Source organism: Nilaparvata lugens, chromosome 12, assembly GCF_014356525.2.
Source record: "Nilaparvata lugens isolate BPH chromosome 12, ASM1435652v1, whole genome shotgun sequence".
NCBI classification, from domain to species: Eukaryota; Metazoa; Arthropoda; class Insecta; order Hemiptera; family Delphacidae; genus Nilaparvata; species Nilaparvata lugens.
The window spans coordinates 22,171,637-22,192,095 of NC_052515.1; the positions used below are offsets into that span (position 1 = coordinate 22,171,637).

A 20,459-nucleotide genomic window follows, 5' to 3' on the forward strand; every position below is an offset into this window, starting at 1 on the left:
CTCATAGGTTATTAATGTTAATTTATTGACATGGATTAGTCATGCTTGCAAAATCAATAATATGAGAATGTCCATTTTCCAGTCGAGTGATTAGTAATCCCCCAATGGGCCGTTTGGTAAACCTAATAATTATGGTAAACACGATAATGAATGTATTCAAATAACGGACATGCTCTGTCACTCAGTGGATAGGTTTATTGCTCTCTGTTGACAATAATCAAGCTCGAACTATTTTACTGCAACGTTAGCATATTATGATTGATGTCCAATATGTCGTAAATATGGATGATCTGTCTATTTATGTTAATGTTGAGTATAATGCTCAACCTGATTATCAACCAATTTCTCCACATTATTTTTTTGGTATTCCTATTTGAATTAATATCTCTATTATTCATTTTATGATTATGTGTTCATGTTAATGACAGATATCAAGTATTCATAAATTCATTGATGAATCTGAGCTGAACAAGTACACCTCATGAACTATTAACACATTTCCTCTATGTCGTATCTCCAATTTTACAAACACTTATCTTCTAATAAGAATATTATGATATTGAACCGTTTGGACTGAAATGTGGAGAATTTAGAGTCAAATTAATGAGAAATTTATAATAATATTCAATTGAAATCATCTGTTACAGTGTATAAATTCACATCAGTATTTCAACAGCACAAAAGTTTATTCAATAATTAACATTAACAATGATATTAAATGATAATTTAAAATTTCAAGCATACTCAATTTACATACTTCAATTCGTACTCGACTGGAATTGAAGCAGAATAAGTTAACTGCAAGGTACTGCTAAGACACAAAGATTCTTATGTTGGCAGTGTCAAATATTACATTGATGATATTGTTATACTTAAGTTGAGTTACAATCAATGTTCATTTGTATTGTATACTCTGGTAATTATATTGTACAAATATGTATTTGTGATTTTTGGCATAAATTCAATTCAATTCAATTTACCAAGCTAACATTATTACAGTCACCCGAATTTGTTTTCTTCAATATAGTTATTCTACTCTCATCTAGGTCATGGAAGAATATTTGGATATCTATCAGAGATTGAACACAAAGCCCACTTCAATAGAGCACATCCTGGAGATCAAAGATTGGATGGAAACTATTCCTGTATCTGTCAAAGCACAGGAGGATATTATCCGGCGTTACCTTCTAGTGAGTTTCTTGAATCTGTTATAATGAATCGCAGTACTTTTTCCCCTGTTTATAATACTCTACATTATTATTCCAGATGATTAATCGAAACTGGTCGTGTAAGTAGAAAATCGATCTATTTTGCTTTTCACAGGTAATTTCAAATAGCAGTCTACTCAACTTGATTATTATTCCAAGAATAACAAACTATTGAAGACAACATCTTCAGATTTAAGAAAAGATTGATTAATCAAATCAAATGTGGTGCATCTAAACACATTTGAAACATTCTTGGATGTGTGATTCTGTCCTAATTCATATTTAAACAGTCATAGATTGAATATTGGTGATCAATCACAAAACAGACAAGAAATCTCATGTGACCTTGATATTTTCAGAAACGTGCTCATTCATATGTGAGCTTGATATTTTCAGAAGCGTTCTCATTCATTGACGTTATGAGTGAAATTATTTCTTGGAAAGTCATGGAAAGAGAATATCAATTCACTAGAATATAATTATATTGAATAGAGAAAGATAGAGCGAATTAAAGAGATATCAATTGAATAATGTGCACTACATTCTCTTGTTCAGTAACAGCTTTGACAAGTACCAGATCACCCTGGTTAGGTAAGCAATAAATGCTTGTTGATGTATCAAGTTTTTAACATTTCTCCGTTATGGGTTTACATCAAATTGACACGTATCAATTTCTCCGCTTGAAATTGTTACTTTTGTTTATTTCTATTTTATTTTACTCTATGGCTCTGGACAGAAGTTATTACTATAGCCTATCACTCAATCAATGAAATATAGAATTTGTACTTAATTATCTGAAAAACGATTCGAATCAATTTTTGGAATAATCTCATGTTGATTCTTTTTTGTATCCAAAAGCTCATATTTTTAAAAGATATGTCTGCTGGATCACTATTTGAAACATAATGGAGGAGTAGATCGATTTCCTTTATCACTCTGCTATATCGATGAAAGAATTTTAAAATTATCGAATGTAAAATTATTTTCGTTGTACAGTGTTGGGAACCAATAAAGGCTTCATTTATTATCATTATATCGATTTATTTTGGAAGGAGCATACGATACAGAACAGACCATAACTTCACAATCACAACTATCATAATATTATACTCATGCACTTCTCTACCTATTCAGTCTCTTTGTCAGATGTCAACAATATATTAATTCCTCTAATATTATATAGGGTGATTATAAAAGGACAACTTTGAAAGCACACATTCAATTGAATTACTCACAAAATTGAGAAAGCTGCCATTTTATGATAAAACACTTCAAGTTTGTGGGTGTTAATTTGGTTCGATGTGACATCCGTTGGTAATGCGACATGCACCCTACCGATTATCGATTTCTTGCCACACTCGTACTAGCATATCGGATGTAACTTGTGCAACCGCAGAGATCCGAATGTGATCCGATTTCAAACTTTCAAACAAGATGAACAAGTAGTGTCCTTTCACTCTCAGCATGTCGATGCAGCAGCTCCGTCTCTCCGACGGTGAGAAGTTCAGGATTTTCCAATCAATATTGCTTTCAACTTCGCTGGATCCAGCGAATTGCCCCTCTATTATAATATAATACAGGGGCAATTGCATGTCCACCTCGCTCACTGGATTTAACACCGATGGATCTCTTCCTGTGGGGTTTCATTGAGGATAATGTTTATGTTCCGTCTCTACCATAGACAATCTTAATGACCTCCGAAATCGTATCGCTGCGGTTGCACAAGTTACGCCTGATATGCTAGTACGAGTGTGGCAAGAAATCGATTATCGTTGAGATGTATGTCGCATTACCAACATTACCATCGAATCAAAATAACACCCTCACCTTAAACTTAAAGTGCTTTATAATAAAATGACATCTTTCTCAATTATGTGAGTAATTCCAATAAATATTTATGTGCTTTCAAAGTTGTAAAGTCCTTTCATAATCACTCTGTATTCACTTTCCTTCCTGTATTTCAAATGATCTCTCTCAATGACTTCAAAACTGAATAATTATTTCACTTATTTCGTCAATAAATGAATACGTTCCTGATAATATCAAGCTCACATGAAGATTCTTGACTGTTTTGTGATTAAATTCATGACTGTTATGAAATATGAAGTAGGACGGAATCACCCATTCATGAGAGATTTAAATGTGAACTGTATTCATATGCGCCACATACAAAGCTCACTGCAAAACATTCCGACAATCTTGTTTATGAATGCTGATCCATGATCATTCATATTCATGAATTGTTAAAACTGTACCAGACTATTATCATGCCAGACAGACATTACACACATAACACCACAAGATGAATGGGGAAGTTCAGACTAAATTTCCGTTCTCCTTGTTCAATATGCGAGTGCGAGAAATTCCACTATGTTTGGAAATGTTTTCAATTCTGCAACGATGAGATTGATTAACGTTGATAATAGTTATCATTCAAATGATTTATTCGAACTCAACAAAAGAGTTTCTGTTTCATCAGAGATGGGGAAATAGGTATTTACAAATCCCACAGTCCCACTGACTGTGAGAAATCTATACATGATAAAAAGCTGATGATAGTTGAAAATTCATGTTTTTTTTTTCTAATGTTTCAACAAAAAATCATTTGGGGAACTAATGCGTTCAATGTCAATCAATTATTATACTGCACTACTGAAAATCAGTGATCATAGTAATATCCAATTCTTCGAATATGAAACTATTGAATCGAGTGCAATATTTCCATGTTAATACCTCATCTAATGTTAAATCATACATAACTATTTTAAAACTGAGAATTTCAAATTTATTAATCTTTTCAAGGATTCAGTCAAATTGTATAACGTCTTCTGATCAATTGATGTTTTCTTTCTCATATTAAACCAGATACAATTCAGATCTCTGTTATGTGATCTCCATCGCAGTGTTATTGCTTCTAGTCTAGTCTAGGTGACAATAATTCTATTTTTCAATCATAATTATAAATAATAAGGTAATATGAGATTCATAACCTCATTTGGACTATTTTCATCAAAATTAGGGAGAGGAACAGTGTTGAGTTCATCCTGTCGATTCTCTCTAAATCGAATCGATTTTGTGATTGTGGAATTCAATGAATAAATAAAGTCACTTACCCTCTCTAACGGTAATCTTCCATACTCCCACCAGCGAGCAAGTTGGACCTCCGCTGATAGTGGTGTCATTCCCATTGATAATGATATTATATATCATGTTGTATATTGTGTGAAATAATACATTTTGATTTGATTTTGGTGCGCTTACTCTTTTTACGATTATTTGTCTTTTTTCAGGAATATGAGGTGCTGGACTCATTCTGGTGGGCGCTGGAAGACAACGAATTTGAGACAAAATGGGAAGCCCACGGCTGGCCCCGTAGAATTCAGAAAAAAGTTGAAGAAACGCAACTTTATTTAGAAAAAGAGACAAACGTTTTCAAACACAAGCAGCTGGAGGACCAGCTCAGTCTGGAAGATCAACTGGAAACGATAAATGTCGAAATAAACCGCCTTCAAATGCTGAATGATGTTGACGCTGTACATGAGATAGCCAATGACGTGCGCAAGAACTGGAAAACACTCAAAGATTTACAAGAGTTTGGTCTATTATTGAATCAGAGACAAACACTGTTTGGGATGCCAATGGTGCCCTATGACGCTATCAAAGATCTGATTCGTGAGTTTGAACCGTACAGGAACCTGTGGGTGACCGCATCAGATTGGCTCAAAAGCAAAGAAATTTATGTTGACAATCCGTTGGGTAACATTGATGCTGATTCCATTGATAGGGTAGTCAATGATTATTACAAGAACATCATAAAAGCATTAAGAGTGTTCAATGAAATTCCTGCAATGTTGAAAGTTGCACAGAGTATCAAGACTCAGATAGAGGAGTTCAAACCTCATATACCTTTGATAAAAGCGTTGAAGAATCCTGGGTTGAGACAGTGGCACATGGATGAGTTATCGAAAACGGCCGGTTTCCAAGTCTCTTTAAACACTGCCCTGACTTTCCAAAAATGTTTGCAGATGGGTATAACTGAGCATTTTGATGAGGTGATGGAGATATCTGATAATGCCGCCAAAGAGTATGTGATCGAGGAGGCATTGGAGAAAATTGAGAATGAATGGAAGGACACATCACTGGAGGTCACTGAATATAAGAACACTGATACATACATCATGAAGGTGGCGGATGAAACATTACAGATGCTTGACGATCACACAATCGTTGTTCAGCAGTTGAGTTTCAGTCCATTCAAAGGAGCTCTCGAGAAGAAGATTGATGAATGGGAGGCGAAACTACGCTACAACCGATTGCTGTTGGAGGAGTGGATGAACTGTCAGAAGCGATGGATGTGGTTGGAGCCGATTTTCACCAGTGAAGACATCACAAAGCAGCTTCCACAACAGAGTAAGAAATTCAGAACTATGGATAGGTCTTGGAGAAGAATCATGAAAAATGCCTCCATGAATAAAAATGTGTTGGTGATTTGCTCTGATGAGCGACTGTTCGAGACTTTGAAGGATTGTAACAAAATACTGGACCTTGTTGAGAGAGGTCTCTCTGATTATTTGGAGATGAAACGTGGTGCTTTCCCGAGGTTCTATTTTCTCAGCGATGATGAGTTGTTGGAGATTTTGTCGCAAGCTAAAAACCCGCTCGCTGTTCAACCACACTTGAGGAAGTGTTTCGAAAACATACAGAAACTCGAGTTTTTGAAGTTAGATGTGGTGAAGACAAAAGCCTGTCCTAACCCGGTGGATTTGGAGATTACAAAGATGTTTTCAGCCGAAGGTGAGAGTGTTGATTTGATACCACACATGCAGCCCGAGGGTAACGTTGAGCAATGGTTGTTGAGGGTTGAAGAAGTCATGCGTAACACTATCAGGGTTATGTTGGGAAGAGCTTTGGGAGAGATCAACAAAATAGATCGATCAGTTTGGGTTCTGTCCTGGCCGGGGCAGGTTGTAATCGCCTGTTGTCAAGCATACTGGACAGCTCAGGTTGAGAACGCGATCCTAGGAGGGAGTCTGAGCGACTATATGGATGCGATGAAGGAGTTCCTGAACAAGCTGAGGATTCTGGTGAAAGGGCCGTTGAAGCGGGTCGAAAGACAGGTTCTGTCAGCTCTGATTGTGATAGAGGTGCATGCTCGGGATGTGCTGACAAAGCTAATCGATTTGCGTGTCACGAGCTGTAACGAGTTCGACTGGATAAGCCAGCTGCGTTACTACTGGATCGAAACCGAGATGAAGGTTTGACTGCTAGACTGCTTCTAATTGTTCTCTCAATGAATCATCCTTGCAGTTATATATGTAGATTTCGTTCGTAATTGTAGTTACAGCAAACATATAGGTAGAGGGATTGAGATAGTAAGCGATCGTATAGTGAGGTCCAAGTTATAATGGCAGTGTTTAATTGGCAATGGTATTGCTATCCTTGTCTATCATTCAACAAAGCGGATAGCGCTATTTCTTTCTCACTTTTTTCTGTTACCAGCATCTTTTAACAATGTAGAATTAACAATCAACAAAATATTTTATCTTAATAATTGAGATTCATTATGAAATAATTGAAAAATATTATTGGTTATTTTAAACAAGAATGAAGAGATAGTATTACTTTATTAAACCTGTATCATTTTGAATGAAAAAGACTGAGAAATTGTCAAAAAACCACAGATTAATTGATACTTAGAAAGACCGGTTTCGGTTATTACACCATTGTCAATCTCTGATAAACGTCTGTACAATTAGCTCAGTTTATCAGAGATTGACAATAGTGTAATAACCGAAACCGGTCTTTCTAAGTATCAATAAATCTGTGTTTTTTGACAATTTCTTAGTCTTTTCCATTCAATATGAATAATTATCACCACAATATCAACTTCTCAACTACACAAAAAGTGAAACCTGTATCAGCTACCGTCTATAAAAGAAAGAAGATCGGCAACGTTTTTCTGCTATCTTTTTCCACTGCTATTATAACGTAGACCTCACTAAAAGTATGTATGTAAATTTTTACTTGAAAATATAAATATAGGCCTCCATGAATTTCTACGTGTACTAACATTTTGAAATTGGCATACGAATAAATTGAGTTTTATTATTCACATGAACCTATTTCCGTAATATGTATTGGAAATTAATCAACAAATTATATTTGTGCTCATAGATTTGTGGTAGAATAGAAAAAGTATACATTGACGTTTTGAATGTTCAGCATGTAAACTGCAGTACAATATAGTAAGTAGAGTAGGATAATATGCGAGTAGTATGTATTGTAGTATATGTTTACGATTGTAGTATGTCTACTATAGTGAACTTGTGTAAATTATGTGATACTTAAATGATTGGTTTATGTAATTAGAGATTTAAATGCAAATTTCTCAGTCATTTATATGACTGGCAAACTTTCAGTGATAAAATGTATTGCTTTTTAGACTTTTGACTTTTGCTTTTAGACACTATACATGGATATCGGGTAGATTCGTAATCATTTTGATGAATTTATAAATCTTGGAAAATGAAAAATATGTATAATAATTATTGATACAATTTCACCCCATTCTCATTTATGCTGTTGGTTCAAAAGAATCAAATAACGGTTTTATAACGATTAATTGATGATTGACTAAAAATATAGGCTTCCATCATTATATTCGTATCAAGATCATACTAGCCTCATACTACTTTCTACTTCTTACGTTAGCATAAATTTACTTTACTCATTCTCTATATTTCCTTAGTCAATTCGTATACCAGGAGGTTGATCGATTTTTGAACATGTAATATCTCCATCTCACAGAATTGAATTTGAATTTTAGATAATCGCAAACGGATTTCATTCCCTATTTACGTGAGTGAAATGTTCCTCCAGCAACGAAACTCATTTTTCCACCATTTCTCTTATTCCTGATTCTTTCCCGATACCTCAAGTTATCGATTTCCTATCACAAGCCTGTAAGTGAAGCCTCTTTCTACTACCTGTGGAATATTTCATATTGAATCAATCCATCCATGTCTCACAACAGCTGATGCATGTTACCATAGAGAGAGAATAGCATATAAGCCATTAATGCTATCTCTCCTCTATGATGTTACTCTCTCACAGGCTACAAAAATAATCACTGTATACTATTGCTACTCAAAAATGCCTCGGAAAGAGGTACTTATTTGTATTCTATACCTCAGTGACAACCTTGTTTAATACTTATTTCTAAAGTGCAATTCAGTAGAAGGATTTTATCATTTAATTTCCTCAATTAATGTTTTTGAAAAAAGCTTTTCCCCCACAATTTCTTTGGACGACTCTATCAGTTTGTTGTCAGGGGTAAGGTATGTGACCCGCTTCACATCTGTGTGAAGCCATCACAATATGAAGTGAGCCTTTCTTCAACGACATGAAGCATGATCGTGGTTGAGAAAGTAGTTTAGTGGACCTAATTGATAAAGAGTCGTGGATTGAAAATGGGTTACTAAAAATAATGTATTATTTAGGATGTGTGCACACTGAAAGCGGTCAGGCGTTCTGAGATCCGCGTTCTTGCAGACTGAATACATAAAGACTGAATCTGATTAGAGAGAGAAGACTGAATCTGAATCATATAGAGAAATATACTCATCTTAATTTTGAATTGATACTAAACTACAGACACTAGATCTTCAACTAATTATATAGATTTATTCTTTACCCGTCTTCAGTTCAGAGATCCAACGCTTGTCTCCGACCGCCGCCATTTTGTCTATAGAAAGAACATGCTCGGACCGACCTCTGTGTGCACACATCCTTAGTGCCGGTTGCACAATAGCCAGTTTAATTATAACCGTTGTTAATTCCACGAGAACCAATCAAAGAAGCTGTCTTTTCAAAAACGCCTTCTAATAAGTTCAAAGTTCAAATTTAACCGGCTGTTGTACAACCGGGCCTTAGGGTTTTGTCTTGCAGGAGTGAAAGTTCACTTTCATATTGATGGATTGTTGTAATCATGTGGTTGAAGGTTACAACTAGGGATGTCAATCCCGGGACTGATTTCCAATCCCGGTATTTCGGGATTATCCAAAATCGATCCCGGGATCCCGGGACTGATCCCGGGATTGGCAAAAATCAGTTACATGCATTTTTTACCAATTGTTGCTCCTCAATCACATGTCCAGTAACAGTGTGTGGAGATGAAAAAGGACTCATTATAGAGGGAGAGGATATTATTTGAATGAAACATTACTCAGGAAAAATATTAAAATTGAACATTCTATTCCTATAAATGTTTTCAAGATTAGGAGTAACTTTTTTCAAAAGCTGTACCACTACTAAATGACATTTTGTAGAGCCAACTGTATCATTCACGTCAACTAGCTATTCTAATTTTGATAGAGAAAGAGGAGATATATGATGAATCATTGGACAGATAAGAGAGTTAATAGATGGTGCTTGTTTATCTATGATTTCTGAAGTCTTTTCAAAGTTCTGAGTGCATTTCAAGGAAATTGCTTCAGCACTATTGCAAATATTGCGCCGTCTAGACCAGTGAATATAGATTATAATAGAGAATAGAATTATTAATATAGGATAGAATTTTTAGTATGGAATGGAATTTTTAACGTAGAATAGGATTCTTAAGTATAAAATTGAATTTCATTTCTCACTGGTCTAGACTGGTAATTTGGTGAATTTCAATTATAGTGGAGTATAATATAGATTTTAGTTGCAAATTAAGTGATGGAAGAATGAAAAAAAAGGAAATTACAAGGAAAATGTATGATGCTGGATGTAAGAATACACACAATACAAGAATCCGTGTAAGATATACTATCAGTTACTACTCAGAACAATAATAATAGAGAAAATGGAATAATGATAAGATATCAATATAGGCTTTATAGCAAAACTGAAAGGTAATCATTGAAAATAATAATGTTTTCCATTGTTACCAAGAAACTTGTTTGAGCAAACGTTTTCAGCCTTCATTTATTTTATTAGCAAGAGAAGTTCATAAATAACTATAGTGGTCGAAATCATCCATTTCGTCAAGTGAATGTTTATTTTGTGACACTCCATTGTGAAGCATCCTAATTTGATCACTAATTCGATCTTATCCTAATTTGATCACTAATTCGATCTTATCCTAATTTGATCAATATTCTTTGTACTTTGCAACTATTCCATACTGTACTTTCAAAACTTATAATGGGTATCATGTTCTTCCATTGTGAGCTCTAATAATTCTCCGTTTAAACGAAACGATCGAATGCTTCTCTCAAACAAAAATTAAATAGAAATAGAAATCTGGATAAGCCAGTTTGTAGACTCTAAGGCCATGAAAAATAGTACTGGATTCATACACTGTATTAATAGACATGATTCATCATGCTTTTTTGGGGTTGTTTTTATGCTCCTGAATTCGTGCTCCTGTTCTATGCTTGTTCAGTCTAACCCCAGCTTAAGACTAGTTTCAATCATCATCTCACATTATTCCTCTAGTTTACCGTACGACATAGAAAAAACAGAGCATAAGAAGATATAGATTTTTTGTTAACTCAAACTGATAACTGTGGACTACTGTCTATTATTACTGTTCTGAGTAGTAAATGATAGTATATCTTACACGGATTTTTGTATTGTGTGTGTTCTTACATTAATCAGATATCAATGTTTCCAATTTTTTCCCATTCTTCCATCATTTAATTTGCAACTAAAATCTATATTACACTTTACTATAATTGAAATGTACCAATGAAGAATATTTAAATTCATATTTAGTAGAAAATGTATCAAATATAACACTTTAAGTAAGACCCGGTCTGTGAGACCGGATGTTTTGGTTCAGGTCAGTTCTGACCATGTTTAGGTTAGAGTGCTAATTCAAAGACTAGTTTCATTCATTTTCTCGCACATTATTGATTTGTTGTGATTATTTATAGGTACGGGCAGTAAACGCAGAGTTCAGCTATGGCTATGAGTATCTAGGCAACAGCGGTCGGTTGGTCATCACTCCTCTGACAGACAGGTGCTATCTCACTCTAACGGGAGCTCTGCACTTGAAGTTCGGCGGCGCCCCCGCGGGACCAGCAGGTTCGTAAACCATCTGACAATAAATTGAAATTGATGATCAATCATTGTGTTAACTAGGCAGAAGAAAATTTGAATGCTGATGATTACAAATTGATGAGTAATCACTTTGATAGAATTGATGTGATAAAAGAAGCTAGGCGCTTCTAAATAGACTCATTATTTGCAAAATCTCAGTAGTAAATCAATATTATCAATTTTTTGACTCTAGATCATCACACAGTATTGCAGATCATAAATTGAGTACAATATTTTACTGAAATTAGGCAAGCCTAGTACCCACTCTGTTTTTGCCTGTTTCATAGATTTTGAAAAGGCTTTTGACAAGGTAAGGCATGGAGTGATGTTCAGGTTGCTTGACAACAAGGGCATTGATGCGGGCGATATAAAAATAATCATCAATCTTTATTGGGGTCAGAAGGCGGCTGCAAGAATAGAGAATCAATTGACCGAGGAAATCGAGATCCGCCGAGGGGTAAAACAGGGCTGTATTTTGTCTCCTCTCCTTTTCAATGTCTACAGCAGAGCTATCTTCAATGAAGTTTTGGAGGAAGAGTTGGCGGGCATAGTTATAAATGGAGAAGCCATAAATAATATAAGGTACATTGATGATACTGACTTGTTGACAAGCAATATGGGGGATATGCAAAGACTGATCCAAAAATTGAATGACAGATGTAGTGAATTCAATTTGAAATTGAATCCTAAGAAAACCAAATTAATGGTGGTCAGGGAAGCCTTAAATAGACAAATTCAGACAAACCTAATGGTGGAGGGTACAGTCATAGAGAGGGTCCATAAGTATAGATATCTGGGGACGTGGGTAGAGGAAAGTGGGAATTCGACGGAAGAGATAAGAACAAGGATTGAGATGGCCAGATCGACATTTGTAAAAATGTAAAAATTGTTCACAAGACGGGACATAAATATAGAACTGAAAATGAGGATGTTACGCTGTTACATGTTTTCCACTCTCTTGTATGGGATGGTATCATGGACCCTCAAAAAGAGCCATATGGATAAGTTGGAAGCCTTTGAGATGTGGTGCTACCGCAGGATGTGGCGGATACCGTGGACAGATAGAGTCACGAACATGGAAGTCCTAGGGAAAATGAAGAAACAGTGTGAAATTGTTTACACTGAAAAAATAGGAAACTCCTGTATCTTGAACATATAATGAGAAGCCACAAATATATAACTCTGCAGACTATAGTTCAAGGAAAAATCTGCGGAAAAAAAGAGTGTTTGAAGGAGACGTGTTTCCTGGCTTAAAAATTTGAGGGATTTGTTTGACTGTAGCAGCAAAGACTTGTTTCGAGTGGCAGTGAATAAGATTGCTGTGCCGATAGCGAACCTCCGATAGGAGACGCACTAGAAGAAGAAGTACCCACTCTACTCTATTTTGCCTGATGATAATAATAAAGTGTTGTATTTTCTCCTCAAACTATTCGTGCCTGACAATTTCCTAATCACACTACTTTGGAAGTATTCTCTCTTCGGACCGAGCCACATGAAGCGATTTCAGCACTGGTGGCGAATGAGGCGGCTGGGCAGTAAGCTTTCCGATCGGTTTATCATCAGCTGATTCACGAACGTCAACCCAATCAGCTGATAATTAGCCAATTGGAGACCCTCCTGCTTTGCCGACTCGCTTGCCGCCAGTACAAAAACGCCTAAAAACGCTTTATGTGGCTTGATCCTAAAAAAACACTTCCAAAGTGGTGAGGATAGAACATTGCCTGTAACAAACAGTTTGAGAAGAGAATTCAACACTATTATCATTGAATAGACAAAATAAAAATGAGTAGGTACGAGGTCTACCTCATTGAAGAAAAAAGAAGCTGAGTGTGATGGAATGATGCATGTATCTAAAATTGTCCGCTTCTAATATGTTCTGAATACATCTTCAGAGATATTTATTCATTCATTTATTTAAAGACAATAGATAAAATGCAGGTAAAAACAAAACTGCTTTAAACCTTAATTCAGAATATTTGAAGGTTAACTTAACAGAATGATAACTTAATTCACACACTATTATGAGTCCAAGAAATGTATGTACTAGGTACAATAATTTTGAATTCAACAGATCAATTCATTTCAAAATACACATCCAAACAAAAAAACTTCCTTCACAATCACAATATGTTCGGAAAGAGTGGATTATTTCCGGCACTCTTAGCTTAGCTCTCTGCTATCTTCTCTGATGCATTCAACTACTATGTGTTGAGGTTGACCCTTTTTAGTATACACCCACTATCTTTGAAGTGTTCTTCCTGTTAAGTATATTGTTGCTGTATTGTGAAACCAATCTGCTAGCAATTTTCTGACGTGAATCTTCAAGTCAATGTTTCGAGTAGATTGTTAAACTGTCAATAATGTTGAATAGGTACCGGAAAGACAGAGACCACAAAAGACCTGGCGAAAGCGTTTGCCATCCAGTGCGTTGTGTTCAACTGCTCAGACCAGCTGGACGTGCGAGCGATGGGCAAGTTCTTCAAGGGCCTGGCAAGCAGTGGCGCGTGGGCCTGCTTCGATGAATTCAACCGCATCGACATTGAGGTGTTGTCTGTCGTCGCCCAGCAGATCACCACTATCCAGAAGGCACAGATGATGAGGGCTGATAGGTAACACTGACACTTTAAAGGATACTGACTACTGATCCTGATACTGACTGATCGGTACTGACTGATACTCATAGGATACCTATAAGATAGATGAGTGGAGTCTTTTCAATAATTATGCATCATCATCATACTCATAGGATACCTATAAGATAGATGAGTGAAGTCTTTTCAATAATTATGCATCATCATCCATCAAGGACTAGGCTTGTAAAGCCTGTTCCGGTGTCCACCGCTTCCTCGGTCTTCCGACGTCCCTTTTCCCGTCTAACTGTAACTTCCAAGCTTGTAGTGGAAGAGGAGTTGGTGGCATACGGCGCAGGTAATTTGTCCATTTTAATCTGTATTTTTCAATGATTGCTGTTAGTGGTTGCACATTGCACTCACTTCGAATTGTTTCATTACTTATGTGGTCTCATCTCGAGTATCCTTGAATGCTGCGCAGAAACCTCATCACTGATGCCTGAATTCGTGAGTCATCATTCTTGGTCTTCGTCCATACCTCACTACCGTATGTCATTAAAGGGATGGCCATTGTCCTGTAGAACTTAATCTCAGTCTCTTTTCTGGCCTTACCCTTTAATGTTCGGTGAATGACTCCACAAATTGAGTTAAACTCTCCTATTTTCTGAGGTATATCACATTCTCTGTCATAGGATACATCACAGCCGAGATATTTAAAGTTGCTCACCTGTTCCATTATTATATTATTCAGAACTATTTTGGAACGTAAAGGCCACTTGCCCCGAAATGCCATTACTTTCGATTTCTGAGCTGATATAATCACATTGAAATCTGTACTTACAGCTTGAAGCTCATGAATTGACATCTGTAGCTTATCCTCACTTTCCTGAACTATCACTGTATCATCAGCAAACATGAGAGAGTTGAGGAAGACTCCCTGCCCAATTTTAACACCTGAGTCCACTCTTTGTCGCCAATTGCTCATCAGCTCGTCAATATATATATATATATATTAAATAGCGTAGGTGAAAGTGGGCATCCTTGTCTAACTCCTTTGTTTATGATCAACTCTTTCTCTGGTTCACCTTTTATACTTATCAGAACAGATGTTTTTGAATACAGTTCAGCAATGATAGTCACCAAATGTCTTGGGTAGCCTTTATTCAACATTATTTCCCACAAGAGAGTCCTATTGACATTGTCAAACGCCTTTCCACAATCGATGAAGGCCAAATGTGTTGAGTAGTTGAATTCCCGCCGTTTTTCTATGAGCATTTTTATAGTGAAGACTGCATCAATAAATGAACGACCCCTCCTGAATCCCATCTGGCTCTCTGCAATCAGAGCATCTGTTATATGCTGAAGCCTTCTATTCAATAGAGGAGCGAATATCTTATAGATTGTGTCCAAAAGGCTAATCCCTCTATAATTTTTAGGGTCAGTTCTATCACCTTTTTTGAAAAGAAAAATAACTTTAGACTTAGACCATGACTTGGGCATCCAATAATTATGCATCAATTTTATTTTTTTTCTTATTATTCAACACATACACAAATGAATGAATGAATGGATGAATGAATTTTATTTTCCAAATACAAAATAACTAATCAAATAATCGATTTGAACTCATTGTAATAGAACACATCAGTTGCAAGCTTGCGAAAAAATGGTATTAATGGTATTATGGTACTAATGGTATTAATGGTAAAATGGTTTTATGAATTCCCCTTTTATCAATGAAAAATCATCTCAAAGTATTCAATGCGAGTGAGTGGAAAGTATGAAAATGACTCAATGTATTTGATATCAAAACATTATTTGCTTAATATATTTGATATTTTATTTGTCGGTAAGTGTGGAGATTGAAGATCTACCACTTGATAGTTGATTAGAAATACCACTTCAATAGTATTGAAAAATGTCCATGAATATTATCCAATACGAGATAAGTGAAAAATGATAACAGAGCGGCTCATATTCATAATGGCTTTGTATTCTATATACGAAGGTAGTTTGAGGTTATGTGTGATTAAAGTTCTTACTTGAATAACAATAATAATACCTACTTTCAGAGAATTTGGAAACGTCCAAGTTATTTTTATCTAATCCTCATACAGGTTATCTCATCATACATCATATCTCATACAGGTTAGGTGAAAAGTATAGGGATGACTCAGTATTGTGTAACGAAAAATAGTTATTTGTATATCTAGAGTGAAAAGTACGACTTTTTCTCCCTGAGGGAAAAAGTTTGAAGCCCGAGGCGAAGCCGAGGGCAACAATTTTCCTGAGGGAGAAAAAGTATTTTTCGCTCGTGATGTACACAACATTTTTCCTCCATCTAAATTTTTTGTAGAAACTGCAAATTAAATCATTTTAATAACTTACATATTGGTGACAATGTTTCCTAACAACATAACCTAAAATCTAAAACCTAAAAACCGGTCGTCTGATAGGCACTGCTGATTGCGCTATCTATCGGCCACAGTTGTTACAATCATATCAGCTGGGCTACCAAAAATGGCTGACTCCAGATCACGCGGTTCAGATTTGAATTGCAGATCAAAAATATTTGTTGACTGGTATTTTGAATAGAATAAGATATTTTAAAAATTGTATAAATTTTTATCGTCTACTAATATTTAGAATATCATACAAACATATATTTCATGAGTTGATCAAATTTCTGGTTGTGGTATTGAATCCAGTTGACTCAATGACAGACACCTCTTTATGCTTTCTCATCTGAGCTTAGACCTTCTAACCTATTATAATGTAAGTTTTTGAAATAGAGATGCTTCCCATGTTATTTAAATGGAGTCACTTTTACTCCCTAGGGAGTTTTTCTGTTTTTTACTACCGAGAGCGAAAAAGTGACACTTTAGTATTATGTTTCAGGGAGTAAAGTAAGTACTTTAGCCAGTAGGTGGAGGAAAAGGTGATTTGCAGTAGAGGTACATTTTTGCATGAAAATTCCGCCAAGGGCGCTCCCAACGTTTTCAAAATTCCCTCCGCCCACGTGCTAAAAGTAAATAACGTTCACTGCAATGGATGTAATTGGTTTCGCAAAAGTACATCCATTTGTAATTAGTTATTTTTAATCATTGATATACAGCGTAATCTCTGAAAATAATTTTTATTCTGTGGAAATTGATTATGTGAATTTGAAATTGTGGAAACGATTGAAATAAGCAGGAAACCAATTATAATTTGAATTCCAAAATCGAATATCTCCAATAAGGATAAATAGTTCTTGTTTTATTCAATTGATTATATTTTGCAACGCTTGACCAATTCGCAAAACTCATAATTATGGCGCCTCTCCGTAATTGAAATAAATTGGATTTATCAATTCCATCAGCCTAAAAAATGTTATTCATTGGATCATAATATGGAAATTGCAATAATAATAAGTTGTTGATCAAATTGGATTCTCAGAACTTGTTAATAATATTCTGGAATCTCTTCATAACTCAAATTAGATTTCACATTTCAAATGTATTAGTTATTTGTACAAATTCAAACACACAATTAGAATGAATGTTTCAATATTTTCGAACTAACAGCAAATGAGTAGTGTCAAATCAATATCGATGAGAATGGAACAAGTTTTCCTCAAATATGAATATTCTCCAATATATTCTAATATTACTCCAGAGCCTCTATCAATTGAATTCGTCAATTCCTCTCAGCTAAAGGATAAATTCTGAGACAACAGATTTGTGCGTATCGAATGAATTCCACTAGATACGAGTATAGATGGTGAAGAACTATCCCTTCTAGATCATACAAATTCTTCATTACAACATTATCAAAATGTATCATTATGTTATTCAGTAAGTCTCTGTAGACTTGAATTATGGTCATTCGATAGATTACTACAAATTGTTATTGAAAAATAATTTCATATCATATTTTCTCTCACATTGAATCAGATTATTATTGGTCAGATTATAGAAACTTTAGTTTATGTATTTAGAGATTTAATTTTCTCTATTTATTTGCATAAATACATACACGGAGACAACAGGTTAAACCCTTACATGTCTCCTTTGAACATTAGAATATTCTTCATTCAAAAAATAGATTTAAAATAAATAACAAGCTAAGAATAAAACAAGAGTAGAATAAAATAATAACTGAATAAAGTAAATAACAAAAAAGCGTCTTAACAATAGCATTATGCTTTTTTATCCAATCTTGAAATTTATTGCTGATTCTACTTCCCAAGAGGAAAGATGGGAGGTGGAAAAATATGCAATTAAAATTAATCTAACATGGGCACAAACCATGTAATACAGAACAAAGAGTCATAGAACAAAGAATAATGTGGGCACGGAGAAAAAAGAATGTCATAACAAAAAGAAAAATGTCCTACAGAAAGCTGGCCACAAATATCTATCCTAAATTAAGCCCTTCAGAGTGTTGCGGAATCTGCCACGAGAGCAGCCATTGACGTCTGGGCACCCAGAAAAGAGATTCAAAAGCCTCTGGATTCTATTGATGGAGAGTTATAATGACTTTCTGTTCTGTAGCAATGGATAAAATGTAGATATTAAGCTTAGAAAGTAAATAAGCAGAATCTATTTCATTGTCTAGCAAATTGTAAAGGAAAATAAGGGATCTGACATCCCTCCTTGATTTTAATGTTTCAATTCAAAATAGATACACCTCTGCGTATACGTTAATCAGCGTACTTATACATGTGTATAGGTCATTGAATATGTTGAAAATGGGCTCCGTTTACTGCACTCGTTTCTTTATGTTTTTCCAAACACCTCACGCAACTCAGTAACAGTGATGAATAAAATACAATGATAGAATGATGTGAAGACATCACAGATGAATTTCTTACATGTATGCCGTTATCGCGATTTTAGGTTCGTCAATCGTGTATAGTCAGTTGTGATATACATCTTGTTTTGCCGTACCTCATAAAAAGTATAATGAATATTACAATCTGGTCGCGTCAGATTCACAGATCTTGCAGGTCACAATTTTTTGAAATGACTCGTTAACATAGATGTTTTATTGAAGATATTTCACTGTTACTAATTGATTGTATTGTTGGTATTGCTATTGTAGGAAATGACGTTGTTTATAACATTTTCATATTTCTTGACAATTAAAGATTGATTGATTGATTGATTGATTGATTGATTGGAGAGTTTTATGTTCATGCTGATAATAATGTTGAACTATTATGATTTTTGATGATAGAGCTCACAATGTTGAGACATAGATGTGAGTTTCAATAATATTGATTGATGACTTTGCTATTGCAGATTTTTCTTCGAGGGTTGTGAACTAGTTCTGAAACCATCCTGTGCGGTTTTCATCACGATGAACCCGGGCTACGCAGGACGCACTGAACTTCCCGACAACTTGAAAGCACTCTTCCGACCGGTTGCCATGATGGTGCCTGACTACACACTAATCGCCGAGATTTCACTATTTTCTTTCGGCTTTTCCGAGGCTAAACCGCTGGCCGGGAAAATCACCACCACTTTCAAACTGAGTTCGGAACAGCTCAGTAGTCAGGTTAGCACTTGTGCACGTTTGCACTACTTAATTTTCTCGTGAGATTCACTTCAAACTTACAGCATTATTTGATTGGGAAGGATTGATTTCATTTATCAGTGATGCTGCCAGTTGAAATGCTTCTGTGGATGGAACAGTATCTCATTAATCAATAAACAGTATTTGGAGTGATTCTCACTAGAGATGTATAATGAATAGAGTAAATAATCAATGATAATGGAAAGAAGATGAAAGTCAAATGAACTTTGACTTGATTACAGAGCTACTTGAGAGCCTACGTTTCTTGAACTTGAATAGCCCCTTATCATGTATCAACAACCCAAAGAGAAGCCTGGAACGCGAATGATTTGGTCGGTGAAACTTCTATAAGAATAACATAGAAAATTATCTTCATTTGAGTTTAAAATTATTGGTATCGTAAAATGATTAGGGATTAATCAGTGATAGACAAAGCTCCCATGCATTGGATAATTTGGATTTGTAGATATAAATATTAATGAAATTGTCGATGTAATTTCACATCTACTTTAATGCTTTCGTATTAAATTGATGTTCATATAGTGTTTGTGTGTGTGATAAATTCATTGGAGAAAATCCTGAAATTCTAGTATTTTTTAAAGTTTCTTAGTTCAAAAAATTCAGTTGTCAATCCCTTTAAACTATCAACAGATACGTTACTGTTTTCTCAATGAACAGAGAATAATGACTGCAAAGTGAGGGGAAATTGAATATTCATCTTTATCTATTCATTCATTCAATGATGCTCGGAGCACAATTGATTAAAATGATTGGGGAAGAACCAACAGGCTCAGCCCAAAATTATTTCTACCCCGAATTCAGATTCATACACTAGCATGTTCCTGTAGCATCATATTTCTCCTGATCAGAATGTTAAATCTACTTTCACGGATTACTCAACTAGATACCGTAATTGATTTGTTATTCACTAAATTGAACGTTCATCATGAATTCTCAGTGCGCGGTAGCATATCCACAGGGTATCATCATTTCAAGTCATTGTTGACAGCAAAGCGGTTAGAGACCAAGGCTAATT

At 35.2% G+C, this 20,459-nt stretch overlaps 1 protein-coding gene across 1 annotated transcript in view; it reads left to right on the top strand.

Moving 5' to 3' along the window:
- The window catches only part of LOC111055871 (dynein heavy chain 1, axonemal), a 357,355-nt gene that overhangs the window by 23,740 nt on the left and 313,156 nt on the right, over nucleotides 1–20,459 (top strand). The window contains exons 10-14 of the mRNA XM_039439162.1: nucleotides 1,047–1,190; nucleotides 4,499–6,463; nucleotides 11,129–11,279; nucleotides 13,666–13,903; nucleotides 19,150–19,405. Of these exons, the coding sequence (XP_039295096.1) occupies nucleotides 1,047–1,190; nucleotides 4,499–6,463; nucleotides 11,129–11,279; nucleotides 13,666–13,903; nucleotides 19,150–19,405 (2,754 nt within the window). The remainder of the gene's footprint in view (nucleotides 1–1,046; nucleotides 1,191–4,498; nucleotides 6,464–11,128; nucleotides 11,280–13,665; nucleotides 13,904–19,149; nucleotides 19,406–20,459) is intronic.